The sequence below is a fragment of the Delphinapterus leucas genome, chromosome 1 (genome assembly GCF_059928025.1).
Source record: "Delphinapterus leucas isolate spDelLeu-1000000601 "Yukka" chromosome 1, BTC_Dleu_Yukka2, whole genome shotgun sequence".
In the NCBI taxonomy this organism is placed as follows: domain Eukaryota; kingdom Metazoa; phylum Chordata; class Mammalia; order Artiodactyla; family Monodontidae; genus Delphinapterus; species Delphinapterus leucas.
The window spans coordinates 150,220,702-150,239,896 of NC_143129.1; the positions used below are offsets into that span (position 1 = coordinate 150,220,702).

The 19,195-nt window shown below is 38.7% G+C and overlaps 1 protein-coding gene across 1 annotated transcript in view; it reads left to right on the top strand.

Annotated features, from left to right (window-relative positions):
- The window catches only part of AGBL4 (AGBL carboxypeptidase 4), a 590,265-nt gene that overhangs the window by 241,042 nt on the left and 330,028 nt on the right, over positions 1 to 19,195 (top strand). The window contains exon 4 of the mRNA XM_089912066.1: positions 3,758 to 3,797. Within this exon, the coding sequence (XP_089768192.1) occupies positions 3,758 to 3,797 (40 nt within the window). The remainder of the gene's footprint in view (positions 1 to 3,757; positions 3,798 to 19,195) is intronic.

The window sequence follows — 19,195 nt, forward strand, 5'->3', positions numbered from 1 at the left end:
ACAGGAGTGGTACAGACAGTAGGAGCTATAGGAGTCCAGGAGAGAGCTCTGGTACCAATAATTCTATGAAAAGGGGCAAGGCAGGTTTTATAAAACAGAATCAGTTCATACAACTGGTGGGGACATTGCTGAGGGGATTCCTATACTGGTGGCAGGTCAGACTCAATGACCTTTGAGCTCTGGTACCAATAATTCTATGAAAAGGGGCAAGGCAGGTTTTATAAACCAAGGGTCACATGGTCTATAATAATAACAAAACATCAATACAAAGTGCCTGGTGATCCTATGGGTGGGAGTAAAGGAAGGAAGGTCTCCAGAGGAGGTGGATAGATAATATTGCTGCTGAGATGGCAGGAGCAAAATCATAAAGGCAGGAATCCCCAAAGCCGTGACAGGGGGGAAGTCCTGTAGAGGAAGGGGCATGCTTACTTTCCATGCTGATGAATTCCTACCTAACAGGGTTGTTGCAGAGGGAATAATGGAATAGTTGAATCATTTGAACTAGATGGCATCAAGCATTCCTTTCAGCCTTTGTGCTGGGCAATGGAAATATAGGGAGGAAATGGCATAGTCTTATCCTCAGGTAAAGACCACATGAGAGAAACAGAGAAGGAAACAGATAATTAAGACAGAGCATGATACAAAAGTTAGGTTTTACAAGATGCATTGGAAGAACAAAGTGTGAAATATTCTGTTCTGAGGAAAGGAGAGAAGGGGGTTAGGTCTGGGAGCTGAGGTGCAGAGCAGACCTCATGGACATCTTGAGTTGTGAGGAGGGAGCTCCATGAAGATCTCAGGAGATTAGTTAGAACAGCGTGAGCAAAGGCATGGGGATTTGAAAGGATAATGTGCATTCCAGGAATGGTTCAGCTGAGTTTAGCGATGTTTACTGAGGGCTATTGTGTGCCATGGACTGAATAATAGATGTTCCAGGCCCTTAGGATGCCCCTCAGCTAGTGAGGAAGACACACAAGCACTGAAAATTGCTGTGTGAGAGGTGAGCTTAAAATTTGTTCTCTTTTAAATTCTCAGCTCTGTCATTTAGCCCCCAGGGTCCTGGCTACAGGCGTGCTCAGAGAACTCTACACCGGAAGGGGAGCCCACAAGCAGTGTCTGGCTGTATTTGACTCAGAGTCACTGACAGTATTTCAGTCTCACTCACTCATTTTAGAGGTATGAAGTTCACGGCCGGAGACATAACAGTAAATTATCCAAAACTACAGAGAGGAGCTAGGACACAAGGCCAGGTCTGTCCGTGTTCCTGTCAGATTTTCTTCCATTTTTTCTCTACTGGACCCTGGACACAGAATCACCATTTAGAGATAGATCTTAATGAGGAAATAGACACTTTTCAGATAAATGGACCTCCTTCACCAACGGCAATTGCCACAAAACCAAGCTTATGGAAAAATAGAAGGACAGATTGTCCTCCTTCCTCATGTATGAGGGAAGGGCCTAGCCTCACAGGCTGGCCTTGGCAAAGGCAGCGTGAGCCAGTTGTCCCACTAGCCTGGTTCTGTGATTGGGAAAGCAGGCAGTCTGGCTCCAGCAGTCCTTCTAGCTTGCATATGTGGGTGTGTGTTTCATTTCAGCACGAGGATGTGTGCTCACAGTGGAGGTCAGTGACATCTTGGAGTTGCACTGTTGCTTGAAAATGTCAACTGGAATGAATTATGAGCTGGCAGTAAAACAGGGATGCGTGATTAAGAAGGCTATGAAAGGCTGCAGACCTGCTTTTAGGGCCCTGAAAAATCATTAGAGAGAGGGATAGAGAGATAGAGAGATAGAGATAGGTAGAGATAGAGAGATCTTAAAGAGGTTTTGACTGGGACAGATCAAATTTAAATGGAAGAGGAGGGGACCACAAGGGCCAGGAGATTTGAGACCAGGTCTTATAAGGAAAAGGTGAAGGAACTGGAAATATTTAACCAGGAGGGAAGATGACACAGATCTCCTTCAGACCTCCAAGCTTGTCATGGAATGAAGCAGCTAGAAACAGGGATGATTTCATAAGGAAGCAGCTTTTAACCCTGCTCAAAGTAGAGCTATTTAGGGACACGGGTTCGATTGCTTGTTGGGGAACTAAAATCCCACATGCCGTGTGGCATGGCCAAAAAAAACAGAAAAAAAAATTTTAACTGACAAAAAGTGAGTTCCCTGTCAGGCAAAAGGATAAAACAGAATCAGTTCATACAACTGGTGGGGACATTGCTGAGGGGATTCCTATACTGGTGGCAGGTCAGACTCAATGACCTTTGAGCTCCGGTACCAATAATTCTATGAAAAGGGGCAAGGCAGGTTTTATAAAGCAAGGGTCACATGGTCTATAATAATAACAAAACATCAATACAAAAATAGCTCTTTTTATTAAGTACCTATTAAGTACCAGGCATCATGCTAAGTGATTTATTGTGCATGATCATATATTGGACTTTCAAGCCAAGATTAGAACTGACTGAATTCTAATCCTGGCTCTCTCATTCAATGAAGATGTGGTCTTAGGCAGATAATTTCTCCTGTCTGAACCCCATGTCCCTCTGTTGTATATTACCAGCCCTGTAGGATTGCCAAGAGTGTAAGAAGAAATGACACATCGAAGTGCCTGGTACTGTGCCTGGCCTATATTCCGTACTCAAAAAATGTTGCTGCCTTCTCCTTTCTGCTTAAGCAGAATTTCAGGAAGCCATTCTAGGGGAGAGGCAAGATAAAGAGGGAAATGTAGGTGAGGTGAAATATGGCAAAGGACCCGCTGGATGAAGTACCAGATAATCAGAAGCTCCTGCGATGTGTATCCTTGAAGCAGTGGTTCTCAAAGTGAAGTTTGTTAGGACCCCTTTTTAAGAAAAAAAAACTACATATTAATGGAAATTGCTACTAATAGAAAATCAAGTGTAGGAAAGAGACAGGTTGACTGAGGCTTAAGGAATCCTGACTTGTCTTTAAGAGAGTTGCTTCCCACTGCCCCATCCTCAGCCTACAATACCCTCTTCTCCACCCTCAGGTTCCCATGACATCCATTTCAGGACTAGGCTTCTCCGTAAGTATGGTGTGATAGGGGGCGAGCCAACTGAGATATTGACCACCTCAGCCCTTGGGGCCAAGGCTAGTTGCCTCCAAACAAGAGCAACTTCATCTATATGGGCTAGTGTACCTGACAAATATTATTTTCTTTGAATGTTGTATGGTACAGAGAGATGAGGATTCAGTTAGAAAAGTAATGGTTTGTTCGTCAGCAATTGAAATTGTCATAGCATTGTTGAGCAGATTTAATAAATAAACCAGCCCCCAGGAGCATCTTGGTTAGAAAGGAGTATCAGGAGGGTGACAGTGACTTAAGGACCCAAGGCAAAGAGGGTTGCCAGGATATCAGACACTTAACCAGTACAGCCAGTGTGACCAAAGAGAAATCTGAGGCTGCCTGGTACAGAGGAGTGAGCCATGGCTGGGAGTCTGGAAAGGGACTTTCTTTGTGGCTGTAGGTAAGCCACATTCCTCTCAGGACTTCATTTTCCCGAAGTATAAGATAGGTCTGACTGGAAGGTCTCTAAGGCCCTTTCGGCTCTGACCAGAAAGGCTATCCATTCCCCCTTGTCTCTAGGGTGCAAGGCCTCCCTGCAGAACTGTGAGACCACGTCCTCCGCAATACAGCCTGCTCTGCGTGTCTGAACATCCCCTTTGCACGTTCACCCTGACCTGCTAAGCAACAAGTTTGGCTCTGGCTTGAATCAGTGCCCTCACAATGTGTTTTCTTTTGCAGCAACAGCGGCACCTAGACCTCCTGACGATAACCAGCCCTGGTGAGTAGGTGTGGCCATTCTGCTTGGGCTTTTCCCTTATTTCCCAGAGTGATGCCTGGTTGTCTATCCAAATGCAATTCCTGCCCTCCTCCTTTGGCTTCCTGAATGAACAGCAGAGTTCTTGTGTCATGAATGATCCTTCTCCCCCATCCTCTACCCCACAGGCAGTTTCTTTTCTCTTCCCCAGCTCTGTGCTGCCTTGTCTTGACTCTGCAGATGGCAGGGTTGGTACTATGATGTTGCTGCATATTCCAGGGCCAGGTTCTCCCCAGATCACTCAGTGGATCCAAGTGTCAAGGAAGTGCCCTGGTCTCCTGAGAAATAAGCTTTAAAATCATGGGGAATGGGGAAACTGCCTGGTAGATGGCATGGAATGAAGGGAGGACAGTTAATGAGGAAAGGCCAGTCTGGGGAAGTGACCAGGTTTGGTCTCCTGTAACTCTTGTCACTCCCCTTTAGGAAGGACAAGTCCCACAACAAAGCTATGACCCTGGGATTTAAAGCTCCTTTCCTTCCCCTTGGTCTGGCATATAGCCCAGAGAAAAGTTGAGCAGTTTAGTTTTACCAGAAGGTATTTTATTTCAGTTTGGGAACTTGAGGCAAAACTGGCCAACAAGAGATGCTGTTCTCTCTTGGAATCCAAGGAGATGATGGTGCCAGCAGTGAGCATTCAAGAGTGGGTGTGGTGGTCCATCTTCATTCATTGGTGATGTTCTAAATATTTAATGGCCCCGGTGGCCCTCTACTGTGCTGGGCATTAACACTTTGTTTACCGGACTGTGGGGAGATGGCATCCTGAGAAAGGGACTGGTGTGGGGAGGTGGTCACATGGCAGGGTTGGGGAGCTCTAGGAGTGGCTAATTACCAATAAATATGGAGGTATTTCAGTATTTTAGTAACCAATATAGCTGTGCCATGTCATCCTGCCTAGCACCCAGCCTGTTGCTGTGTCCAGGGCCAATTGGCTCACAAGGAGATTGAGAAATTGTCCTCTGCAGGAACTATCTTAGCCCAAAGGCTGGTTATCTGTCTATGTAACTGAGATATAAGACAATGACTGCAAATGGAATTTGGATCCACCCAGTTCAGGTGGCCTTACTACATTTCCACCTGATAGATCTCTTTGAACTTGGGACTTCAGAAGAACAAAGATGAACTGGTTTGAAAATGTTCAATCTAACCCATAGAATGAATTGTGTTTAACAAGTATATAATTAACATATATAGAAATTCCAAATCATGGGCTAATATAATTAGAATGGCTCAGTTGTGTGACCTACCAATCCCTTCCCGCTAAGGTGTTGGTTAAGTGATTATCTTTGTCCCGTCCGGTTAGTTGCTTTCCTTCATGATTGTTTTCTGTTCTGCTCCACAAATGCTGACCCAGATTGCCTGCTTTCACATCCCAGTCTCATCTGGTCACACCCTGATATGATGCCGACATGTGAATTGGAGAGGTTTCTTGATCTGTCTTCAGTTGCTTTAGAAGGAGACTTTTAGACTCTGTTAACTGCATTTCTTTTACACCAGTTCTTTCCGTTCCTAATTGCTACTGCACAAATTCAAGCAGAATAGTTGTGACTCTCAGTGCACTCTTTTTGGGCAAACTGTTAAGCACTGCCAGAGTTTGGAATGGTTTATAATTTTCCCTACTCTTAGATGAGAAAAGACTATTTTCTGGGTCAAAGCTTCTCAAAAGTCATGTTGCGTCACACGAGTATACAGTACTGCAAGTAGGCTACATTTGTGTGATATTGTAAGATAAACACTTGTGATATATTGATCCACTCATCTCTCAGGGGCACAGGTAGGTCCCAGGATAACTGAGCTGCCAAGGTGGTAGCCTCTACTCCAGTGTACCAAGTATTATCCATGTGTGTCATGACTTGGAAAGGTTAGGAAAGACCATTAGGCTATATATTACCTGAACAACTCTAGTCCATGTCAGAATCACTTCCCTCTACTGTTACTAACTGTCTCTCACTTTCAAAGTCATCTCCATTCCCCACCTCACCAGAAGCTGCTACAGCTAGCAAGGGGCATGCTACCTCTCTGGGGATGCCAGTGGGAGGTACCAGCTTGTTTGCACTCGTCACCAGACCATCCTCAATACAGAACTGCAGTCTGATTCTGCCACTCCTCATGAGCTAGGAGCCTTCAGAAATGCTGGCTGGGAATTTGAAAGCCTTAAAAACCTGTGTTATCTTCTTTAAACTCTTTTTTTGTTCATCGTGAATAATTTTGAATTCACAGAAAAGAGTAGAGATAAAATGAAGAATCATTTATTGCCCCCCTCACCACCAAACAGCTTGGCTTTATCATATCAACATAGTGCCATATATGCTACAGAGGCCCCTATTAAAAAAATTATAGATCTAGTTGAGACTTTTCTGTACTCCTAGCTGATTGCATCTCTCTCCCTTCACTCTATAGGTAATCACTGTAATAAATTCAATGATTTTCTATATCTATATATCCAAAAATGTGACTGGTATAACTGGTATTGTTTTACAAATTCCTATAAGTGATGTCACACTATAAATGTCATACTGAACTTTTCCCTTATTATACTGTAGAGATTCATTCATGTGAATACATGTAGCTCTGGTTCAATCATTTTAACTGCTATGATTACATAGCAATTATGATTACATCACAATTTCTTTTTCCATCTTATTGATCATAATTTAGGTTATTTCCAGTTTTTTTTGCAATTTTAAATAATACTACTTGGATTATTTTGTGCATAAGTATGAGAATTTATCTAGAGCATATAACTAGGAGAGGAATTACTGATTACATGCATCTTCAAATTTACTGTATAATGGCCAGTTGTTTTCTAAAGTAGTTGAACAAACTTATACTTCAAAGTATAAGAACAGCAAAGTATAATAGTTTCCATTTCTCTGAATCCTCCACACTTGGAATCATCAGACATAAATTTTTACCAGTCATCATGATAAATGTAAAATGTTATCCCATTGTTTTTATAATATGTGTTTCCCTGATTACTGGTGGGGTTTAATATCTTTTCGTATGTTTATTGGCCACTTTGCTTTCTTCTGTGAACTGACTTTTCATATCATTCTTCAATTTTCTCTTGGGTTGTTTCTTTTTATTGACTTTTAATTCTTTGTTATTCTGCATGTTGATACTTTGTCACTTAACATGCATTGCAAATATCTTACCCCAGATGGTGGCTTGTGTTTTTTGATTTATGATGTATTTTGATTTATGGAAGGGTTTTTTTTTTATTTTAGTGTAGTTGAATGTATGAATATTGCTTTATGAACTTTGCTTTTATGACTTATTTAAGAAATCCTTCCCTACCTGAATATCATATTCTCCTGTATTCTAAAAATTGTCAAGTTTTACATCACACTTGGGTATTTATCTCATTTAGGACGGATCATTGTGTATGATATGAGCTGGGGATTTAATTTGTTGTTTACATATGGATAACCCATTATCTCAGTGTCATTCAACAACTAGTTCATTCTTTCTTCCACTTATTAGCAACTACACATGACGATGACGATGATGAAGAGCCAATTGACTTTTCCTACACAGCTTATAAATTTTTGTGTTCTCCTGTTTATTGCATCTCAAGATTTTCCTGTTACCTCATTAAAGTAGACCCCTTAATAACTGTTTTAGTGAGAGTCCATGAGAAACGATCTTAATCTATATATGTTCTTATTTTGACTTATCTTTGGGATGATAGTTTGGCAAGGTATAAATTCTAGCTTGAGGAGGACTTCCCTTCGTTCTTTGAACTTTTTTTTTTCATTTTTTTCTGACATCCACAGTTGCTAATAAGAAGTCTGCCATTATTTGTTTATGGTAACTTATCTTTTCTTGGGTAGGTTTAAAGACTTTCCTTTTGATCTTCATGCTCTGCTTTTTCACTTTAATGTGTCTGGATGTGAATTTATTTCTGTTTACCCTGCTTGGTACTCTGAGTAGTCTTTCTACCTGAGAGTCTATGTCTTTCTTTATCTTTTTTTTTGTTTTTTTGTTTTTTTGTGTGTGTGTGGTACACGGGCCTCTCACTGTTGTGGCCTCTCCCGTTGCGGAACACAGGCTCCAGACGCACAGGCTCAGCGGCCATGGCTCACGGGCCCAGCCGCTCCACGGCATGTGGGATCTTCCCGGACCGGGGCACGAACCCGTGTCCCCTGTATCAGCAGGCGGACTCTCAACCACTGCGCCACCAGGGAAGCCCCTATGTCTTTCTTTAATTCTGAGAAATTATTGGCAAATTATCCCTTCAAAGATTGCCTTTTCTTCATTCCTTTGATTCTCTTCTTCAATAATTTCTATTAGATGAATGTTGGAGTCTCTCAAGTGGCCCTCCATGATTTTTTACTAATTTTTCATAATTTTTAGCATTTTATTTTACTGCACTGATTCTGAGTTCCCCACAAGTAACTTGAATTCATAAATTCACTTTTTGGCCATATCTAGTCTGGATTATTTTCCTGTCTTTTTCAATATTTCAGTGATTATTTTTAATTTCCAAGATTTCTAATTTTGTTCATATCCACCTGCTCTTGTTTTATTTCTGCCTGTTCTGTTTCATAATTTCTTATTCTGTTTTAACATTTTCATTTGTTTCTTCAAACATCTTCAATATGCTTATTTTAAAATCTTTGTTCTATAAAATAAGTTTCATCTGGAGTGAATTCAAGTTATAACTGTTGATTTTATTTAGTATCATTTTTAGCATTTAATTTCTTCATGTGTTTTGAAATTTTACTTTGTAATATCACTTTGAGAAGGAAGTTTTCTGTTACTCTTTCTCCCCAGCCCTGACCACCACCACCACCCCTCCCCCCCACCCCTGCAAACTCCCACTATGCTCACATATCCCTATATGGTGGATTTTGCAGTTGACTCTACCCATATTTTCAGTATAGGACCTGATAAATATTGGGGATATGGAGAACCAGTGACAAAAAGTCAGCAGGATAGTATAACTTTGCTTCTGTTTCCTTTGTCTATATTCCTTGCCTCTCTAGGCCTACAGCACACAGCAGCTGTCTGTGTGCTGTAGACCTAGAGAGGCAAGGAATATAGACAAAGGAAACAGAAGCAAAGTTTCTGCAGCAGCCTTTTTTTTTCCTAGGCTTCTTTCATAACAGGGGAGCCCCACCCTAGATCCTTGTTCTAAGCAGAAGACCTTGTCTCTGATCCTCATCTCCTATAGAGCATTTTAGGAGGCTCATAGGAGTCCAACTTTCAGCTGCTACTGCCTGCTGCTATATCCAGATCTCAACAAACAAGTAGCCTCAGGAGCATGTATCCTTTTGCATTTCTGTACTTTTCAGCTTCATGGAGATATGTCTCTTGCAATGGAGCCCAACTATATATTTTCATTTCTTTTTTTCATATATTATTCAATATTACTATTTGATGGGAATGAATGGGCTTATTGAAGCATGAACTTATTTAGTCATGTGGCCCAGAAGTCCAACTACAGTTTTTTTCTTACTTTTTGGAAAGTTTATTCTCCTATAACCTCTTCAGCAGAAGGGAGGCAGTATGAGGAAATATTTTTCTCCTATCCAAGTGAGACTTTTATTACCAGATTGATGAAAGAGACTGTTATTTTTTGGGACTTCCCTGGTGGTCCAGTGGGTAAGACTCCACGCTCACAATGCAGGGGGCCCAGGTTTGGTCCCTGGTTGGGGAACTAGATCCCGCATGCATCCCTCAACTAAGAGTCTGCATGCCGTGGCCAAGAATCCGCATGCCACAACTAAGAAGTCTGCATGTCACAACTAAAGATCCCGCATACCGCAATGAAGGTCCCTCATGCTGTGACTAAGACCCAGCGCAGCCAAAATAAATAATAAATAAATAAATACTTTTTAAAAAGAGAGACGGTTACTTTTTACACGTGTATATACAAATATATATGTAATTTAAAAAATAAAATTATAATGATCCTATATAAACTATATAGGAATATAATGTGAACATTTTTTAAATATTGTTAAATATTCTCAGAGCGACTTTTATATAGCTGAAAAGCATTCTATATTAAATTTATCTATTGTATATTAAATTGTCCCTGATGATTTAATTATAAATAATACCACAGTGAACATTCTTGTATAAAGATTTTTGTGTGCATCTTTAATTATTTCTTTAGGAAAAATTCCTAGAATGAGAATTACTAAGAAAAGTTATACATAGTTCACTAATCATGACAGACTAAGTTACACCAAAGTAATAATGACATCAAAATTACAGAGACTTAAAAAATAAAGGTTTATTTTTTACTTTTGGTACATGTCTCTCATGGATTGGAGTCGGTTCTGCTCTACTTCATCTTTACTCTGGCACCCAGGCTGACCAAGCATCCTTTATTTGGAACATTGCTCTATGTTTTAGTTTGGGTTCCCTAAGAAGCAGAACTTGAGACAAAGATTTTAATGCAAGTAGTTTATTTGGGAGGTGATCCCAGAGACCTTGGCAGGAGGTAGGGAAGTGATACAAGAAAATGAAGAAAGCTAAGAAAGGTTCGTTATCAAGCAAGCTACCACTGACGGCAAGTGGAATTTAACCCTACAGGGAAACCCTGGAAGTCAGTGTGGAAAATAAGCCTCAGAGTTATCCCTTAGGGGCAAAGGAGTGGGAGTGAGGGTGGGGGTGTTAATTCCCTGACACTTCCAATCTGCTCAATGTATGGACATAGCAGATTCCAGTGACCCAAGAAAGCCCTCAGGAGAGGTTTGCAGATGTCGGCAATTGGAAAGCATTCAATATGTGCAGAAATAATAAGTGCCAGGAGAATATGTGAGGTTGCAGAAAAGTGCTGACAGCGCCTGCCGTATGGGTAGTCATGGCAGAGGGAAAAGGGAGAGATGGTGAGCCATGTACCTTCTCTTAAAAATTTTTAGAAGGGGTCACTTTTGCCCAGATTTCCTATATCAAAGCAGTCACATGACCACTTCTAATTCAACAAGGTAGAGATGCAGAATCTTCCTACAGGGAAGGGCACTGCATTGAGAAGAGCTAGAATATTTGGCCATGATGATTATATCTTTTCACACTTCTAGAAAGATTTTATGTTCCCACCATCAAGTTAAAAGTGCTGGTCATAGCTTTAAAAAAAAATAACACCTTTATTGAGATATAATTCATATGCAATAAAATTCATCCTTTAAAGGACACCATTTAGTGGTTTTCAGTACATTCACAGAACTGTACAATCATAACCACTAATTCCAGAACATTATTATTACTCCAAAAAGGAACTCTGTACCCATTCGCAGTCACCCCCCATTTTTGCCTTCCCCTAGGCCCTGGCAACCACTAATTTACTTTCTATCTCTATGGATTTGCCTATTCTAGACATCTCATATAAATGGAATTGTACAGTATGTGGCCTTTTGTGACCAGATTTTTTTCACTTAGCATAATGTTTTCAAAGTTCATCCATATTATAGCATGTATCAGTACTTCATTCCTTTTTATTGCCAAATAATATTCCATTGTATGGATATATCACAACTTGCTTACCCATTCATCTAGTGATGAACATTTCAGTTGTTTACATTTTTGGCTACTGTAAATAATGCTGCCATAGATATGTGTGAGCAAGTAAAAACTGTGCTTTTCATTCTCTTGGACATATACCTAGGAATGGAATGGCTGGATCATTTGGTAAATGTTAAGGTAAACATTTTGAGAAACTGCCACTGTTTTCTAAAGTAGCTGTGCCATTTTGCATTCTCATCAGCAATGTAAGATGTTTCTAATTTCTCTGCCTCCTCTCTTATTATCTATCTTTTGATTATAGTCATCCTAGTGGGTGTAAAGTGGTATCTCACAGTAGTTTTGGTTTGCATTTTCCTAAAGACTTATGATGTTGAACATATTTTCACGTGCTTATTGGCCATTTGTATATCTTCTTTGGAGAAATGTTTAGTCAAGTTATTTTCCCTTACTCATTTAAATTAGGTTATATTTTGTCTTTTTATTGTTGAGTTGTAAGAGTTTTTAAATGTATACTCTGAGTACAGATACATGATTTGCAAATACGTTTTCCTGTTCTGTGGGTTGTCTTCTCACTTGCTTGATGTTCTTTAAAGCCAAAAATTTGTTTTATTTTGATGAAAGTTCAATTTATCTATTTTGTTGCTTTTGTTGCTTATACTTTTGGTATCATATCCAAGAAAACATTGCCTAATGTCACGAAGATGTACTCCTATGAGTTAATTTTTATATGATATAAGACTCCAATTTGCCTCTTTTGCATGTGATTGTCCAGTTTTGCTAGCACCATTTGTTGAAAAAAAAAACCGTTCTTTCCCCTGTTGATTTATCTTGGCACCCTTGTCAAATGGTCGTTAACTTTTTGATTGTATAGACTAAAAGGACAGCATTTAGGAAGTATCTAAATGTTGGCACTCAGTGCCAGAACTGTGTTAGGCGCTCTACATGTATTTTTCATATAATTCTCCCCACTGTCCCATAAGGCAGGCATCATCTTTCCTGACTTGCAAATGAGAAAGGAAGGTGCTGCTCCATTAGAATTGCCCACATAAATACATTTAATAAGTGAGTGATGGAGTCAGGATCTGTCTGATCCTAAATCCTTTACCTTTTCTACTGCTACATATAAATATTACTTCATGTGTGATATTGGCCCACAGAATCTTCTTTCTCAGACAGAATTAAAGCTGACCTACTTTGCTGGTGATAAGGAAAGCATGAAATGTTGGGGACATCATAGTCATGGGGCTTTTCCACTAACTAGGCTGCATTCTGAAGAGACAATTGATTTCCTTAAAACATCACAGAAACTTCCAGAAAAAAATCACAGATTTGTTCCTGATTGCAAATATCCACACAAAAAAATTTATCCCCTCTTTACCTTGTTAAAACAATACCTAGGTTAAATGGTGACTGAACCTGCTGACCATTACATGACAACTTTGGGCTTTGTCTCCAGTTAAAGTCCCCCGTGATGTACATGTAGCCCCTCTGAAGACTAAAGGAACAAGAGAGGCCAAACTAGCCATTATTCCTGCTTCATGGACGTTTTTAGAGCGAGCAAAGCCTATGGAGCCAGCCCAGAGGGGCCAGGACCAGATGTGAAGCCAAGCCAGGGTACTCCCGACCTCACGGCCAGAAAGTTAGCAGCACAGTGAATACACACAGAGAGGATGGTTCAAAAAATGCATGCACTTCATTAAAACAACTTTAAAGAGATCTTTAAAGGAGATAAACAAATTACTCCTAGTCCCACAGCCTTAGCACAATAAAAAACCTAATTCTATTTATACATTTTTCCGTTTCAGTTCTTGTCTATATGCAGAAACATATTTACATAATTGCAATCACAGTAAGTTTTTATGTACATCTTTTTTCACTTAACATTATTTCATAAACAATCTTCATGTTGCTATGTAGTTTGCATATTTACCATCTTTTTATAATAACTTTCTCTATTAAAAAATTGCACATGCCCATAGTACAAATTTTGAAAAACACAAATAAGTTAAAAAGATGAAATATCAGTTATCTCCCAGAGGCAATCGCTGTTTAATATTTTAATACATTTACTTCTTTGCCTTTTTTTCTACGCATGTATAATTTTGTTTTACATAGTTGAGATCATATAGAATATAAAATTTTATCCTGATTTTTCACTTAATATTACAACAGAAATATTTTCCCATGCCAATGATGTTGGATATTTAACTTGATTTTAGTTTTTCCATCTTATGAATAATTTATCAACCTTTGTGTATATAGCTGTGTCTACATTTTAGCTTATTGTCTTAAGATAAATTACTAGGGATGGAATTACTAGATCCATGAGCATTTTAAAGGCACACTTATTCTTAAAAGCTCTACTCTCTTCCATCTTTTAAACGTAACCTGGTTTACAAAAATACACGTCTTATTGTTGTGCATTTGTGTTATTTCCAGATGTTTTTCTCTTATAAATGACTCTCCCATAAAATTATTTGTGAAAAAAGCTTTTACTTCTTTTGCATAAGTTTTTTATCTGGCTATTTTCAAAGTATAATTGCTGGGCCAAAGAGCATTAATATGTTTAAGGAATTATTAAGTCTTACTGCCAACTCATTTTCCAGAAAGGTTGTATCAGTTTACATTCCCACTTCCAGCCAGAGAACAGGAACTAGGCTTAACAGATACAGAGCAGGATGCCAGCCTTACCTGGGAGTCAACTTTCAACAGTAGTCAAAGTATGGATCCAGGTAGACCTGGGTTCCAACCTTGATTCTCCCACTTCTTGGCTCCAAGCTCTTAAGAAAATTATTTAACTACTTTGTGGCTTAGTTTTTCATTAAATATGGATGTAGTTACACCTACTTCACAGGAATGAAATGAAGATTAAGTGAGGTAATCATGGCAGTAAAGCCCCTAGCATATTATTAATATTAGCATGAAAATGCTATACACACTAGAGGCCAGAACAGCTTTATTGATCAAACTAGGCCTTTTTAATGGGGTTTGAGAGAAAGAGGAAAGCTTATCTGGCCTTAGCTGGGAGGACATTTGTTCTTTTGGTTCTCATTGGTTCAGGGACTAGAGCACTAAACCCGCAGGCTAAAGGTCTACAACAGTGTTAGCCTGTCTCTGCACTGCTAAAATGTATGTAGGCAAGTGTGATACACCCTGGCCTGAAGCAGTGCAATTACAATCGCCCCAGTCTAGCCAGGAGATAGAATAAGAAATTAGTAATTTATACATCTGAGTTGTCATTTCCTTCATGGGGATGGCAGAGAAGGGGAGTACTGATTTTCTGTCATTAGTCATTATATTAGGTGTCCATGGGAGTACTGTATTTTAAAGTCCTTCCCAAAGAAGTAACCATTATTTTTATTTAGTTATTATTATTATTTTACATTTTCAAAGAAGTTTTGGAGAAATTACCAAAATATTTTGATATCAAGGATAATTGTTATTTCTCTCTTTTCTCTCATTCTCTCTCTCTTTTTCTAACCTGTATGGGGGGGGGGGCGAGAACTTTTTAAAAATTGTATTTATTTATTTATTTTTACATATACATGTATCTATTCTTTTTCCAATTCTTTTTGGTTGTTACAGAATATTGAGCAGAATTCCCTGTGCTCTATAGTAGGTTCTTGTTGGTTATCCATTTTAATTTTTTAAAAAAAGATTTTTACTGCTGTTTACTATATTTTAATTTATTTATTTATGTTTTTAATTTTTGGCCACACCATGCGCGGCACGTGGGATCTTAGTTCCCCGACCAGGGATCGAACCCACACCCCCTGTATTGGAAGGTGAACTCTTAACCACTGGACCACTGCGGAAGTCCCTGGTTATCCATTTTAAATATAGCAGTGTGTACCTGTCAATCCCAAACTCCCTAACTATCCCTCCCCTCCCCACACTTCCCCCGGGTAGCCATAAGTTCATTCTCTAAGTCTATGAGTCTGTTTCTGTTTTGTAAATAAGTTCATTTGTATCATTGTTTTTAGATTTCACATGTAAGCGATATCATACAATATTTCTCTTTCTCTGTCTGACTTCCTTCACTCAGTATGACAATCTCTTGGTCTATCCATGTTGCTGCAAATGGCATTATTTCATTATTTTTAACGGCTGAGTAATATTCCATTGTATATAGGTATCACATCTTCTTTATCCATTCTTCTGTCAAAGGACATTTAGGTTGCTTCCATGTCTTGGCTATTGTAAACAGTGCTATAATGAACATTGGGATGCACGTATCCTTTCGGACCATGTATTTCTCTGGGTTTATGCCCAGGAGTAGGATTGCAGGATCAAGTGGTAGTTCCATTTTTAGTTTCTTAAGGAACATCCATACTGTTCTCCATAGTGGCTGCACCAATTTATCTTCCCGTGTGTGGTAAGAACTTTTAAGATCTACTCTCCTAGCAACTGTCAAGTGTGCAGTATGGTATTTTTAACTATAGTCACCATGTTGTACATTAGATCTCCAGAACTTATTCATCTTATAACTGGAAGTGTGAGCCATTTGACCACCATCACCTATATCCTCCACCCTCTAGCCCCTAACAACCACTAATCTACTCCCTGTTTCTATGAGTTTGGTGTTTTAGATCCTACATATGAAATCCTACAGTATTTGTCTTTCTCTGTCTGACTTATTTCACTGAGTGTAATGCCATGAAGCCTCATCTGTGTTGTCAGAAATGGCAGGATTTCACTCTTTTGTGGCTGAAATATATGTATATTGCATTTTGGACACTTAGATTATTTCCACATCTTGGCTATTATAAATAATGCTACAATGAACATGTGGATGCAGATAGATTTTTGAGACAGTGATTTCATTTCCTTTAGATATATAACCAGAAGTGGGATTGCTGGACCATATGGTAGTTCTGCTTTTAATTTTTTGAGGAACTTCTATACTGTTTTTCAGAGTGACTGTACCAGTTTACATTCCCACCAACAGTACACAAATCCTTGCCAGCACTTATAATCTCTTTTTGATAATAGCCATTCTAACAAATGTAAGGTGATACCTCACTGTGGTTTTGATTTGCATTTCCCTGGTAATAAGTGATGTTGAGCAACTTTTCCTGTACTTTGGCCATATGTGTGTCTTTTTGGAAAAATGGCTATTCAGGTCCTCTGCCCATTTTAACTCACTTTTTCTTGTTGCTTTGTTTGTTTCGTTTTTGTTGTTGTTTGTTTTTGTTATTAAGTTATATGAGTCCTTTCTTATATATTTTGAATATTAACCCTTTATCAGATATATGGTTTGCAAATATTTTCTCCCATTCCATAGGTTGTCCTTTCATTTTGTTTCTGCACTTTTGCTGTGCAGAAACTTTATAATTTGACACAGTCTCATTTGTTTATCTTTGTTTTGTTGCTTGTGCTTTTGGTGTCATAGCCAAAAAGATCATTGCCAAGACCAATGTCAAAGAGATTTTCCCCTATGTTTTCTTCTGGGACTTTTACAGTTTCAGATCTTACATTTAAGTCCTTAATCCATTTCAAGTTAATTTTTGTGAGTAATGTAAGGTAGGAGTTCAATTTCACTCTTTTACAAGTGCATATGAGTATCCAGTTTTACCAACACCATTTATTGATTAGATTATCTTTTCTACATTGTGTATTCCTGGCTCCCTTGTCAAATATTAGTTGACTGTATATGCATGGGTTTATTTCTGAGCTCTTGATTCTGTTCCATTGGTCTATGTGTGACTAATAGTGACTATGGAGATTGAAGTATTTTATGCTAGTACCATACTATTTTGATTACTATAGCTCTGTAGTAGATTTTGACATCAGGAAGTGTGATGCCTCCAGCTTTCTTCTTTCTCAAGATTGCTTTTTTGGTTCCTACAAATTTTAGGAATTTAAAAAATTCCTATAAAAAATACAAATTGGAATTTTGATAGGGATTGCATTGAATCTATAGGTGGCTTTGTATAGTATGGACATTTTAAAAATATTAATTCTTCCAATCCATGAACATGGGATATATTTCCAGTTATTCGTATCTTCTTCAATTACTTTCATCAATGTCTTAAAGTTTCCAGCATAAAGATCTTTCATCTCCTTAGTTAAATTTATGCCTAGATAGCTGCACCACCAGAGGGAAGACAGCAGAAGCAGGAAGAAGTACAATCCTGCATCCTGTGGAACAAAACCCACATTCACAGAAAGATGGACAGATGAAAAGGCAGAGGGCTATGTACCAGATGAAGGAACAAGGTAAAACCCAAGAAAAACAACCAAATAAAGTGGAGATAGGCAACCTTCCAGAAAAAGAATGCAGAATAATGATAGTGAAGATGATCCAGGACCCCGGAAAAAGAATGGAGGCAAAGATCAAGAAGATGCAAGAAATGTTTAACAAAGACCTAGAAGAATTAAAGAACAAACAAACAGAGATGAACAATACAATAACTGGAATGAAAAATACACTAGAAGGAATCAATAGCAGAATAACTGAGGCAGAAGGACAGATAAGTGACGTGGAAGACAGAATGGTGGAATTCACTGCTGTGGAACATAATAAAGAAAAAAGAATGAAAAGAAATGAAGACAGACTAAGAGAACTCTGGGGCAACATTAAATGTAATAACATTCACATCATAGGGGTCCCAGAAGGAGAAGAGAGAGAGAAAGGACCTGAGAAAATATTTGAAGAGATTATAGTCGAAAACTTCCCTAACATGGGAAAGGAAATAGTCACCCAAGTCCAGGAAGTGCAGAGAGTCCCATACAGGATAAACCCGAAGAGAAACATGCCGAGACACATAGTAATCAAATTGGCAAAAATTAAAGACAAAGAAAAATTATTGAAAGCAGCAAGGGAAAAACAACAAATAACATACAAGGGAACTCCCATACAGTTAACAGTTGATTTCTCAGCAGAAACTCTACAAGCCAGAAGGGAGTGTTAGGACCTATTTAAAGTGATGAAAGGGAAGAACCTACAACCAAGATTACTCTACCCAGCAAGGATCTCATTCAGATTCAATGGAGAAATCAAAAGCTTCACAGACAAGCAAAAGCTAAGAGAATTCAGCACCACCAAACCAGCTCTACAACAAATGCCAAAGGAACTTCTCTAAGTGGGAAACACAAGAGGAGAAAAGGACCTACAAAAACAAACCCAAAACAATTAAGAAAATGGTAACAGGAACATACATATCGATAATTACCTTATACGTGAATGGATTAAATGCTCCAACCAAAAGACACAGGCTCACTGAATGGATACGAAAACAAGACCCATATATGTGCTGTCTACAAGAGACCCACTTCAGACCTAGGGACACATACAGACTGAAAGTGAGGGGATGGAAAAAGATATTCCATGCAAATGGAAATCAAAAGAAAGCTGGAGTACCAATACTCATATATGATAAAATAGACTTTTAAAAAAAGAATGTTAAAAGAGACAAAGAAGGACACTACATAATGATCAAGAGATCAATCCAAGAAGAAGATATAACAATTATAAATATATATGCACCCAACATAGGAGCACCTCAATACATAAGGCTACTGCTAACAGCTATAAAAGAGGAATCGACAGTAACACAATAATAGTGGGGGATTTTAACACCTCACTTACACCAATGGACAGATTATCCAAACAGAAAATTAATAAGGAAACACAAGCTTTAAATGACGCAATAGACCAGATAGATTTAATTGATATTTATAGGACATTCCATCCAAAAACAGCAGATTACACTTTCTTCTCAAGTGCACATGGAACATTCTCCGGGTTAGATCACATCTTGGGTCACAAATCAAGCCTCAGTAAATTTAAGAAAATTGAAATCATATCAAGCATCTTTTCTGAGCAAAACGCTATGAGATTATAAATGAATTACACGAAATAAAATGTAAAAAACACAAACACATGG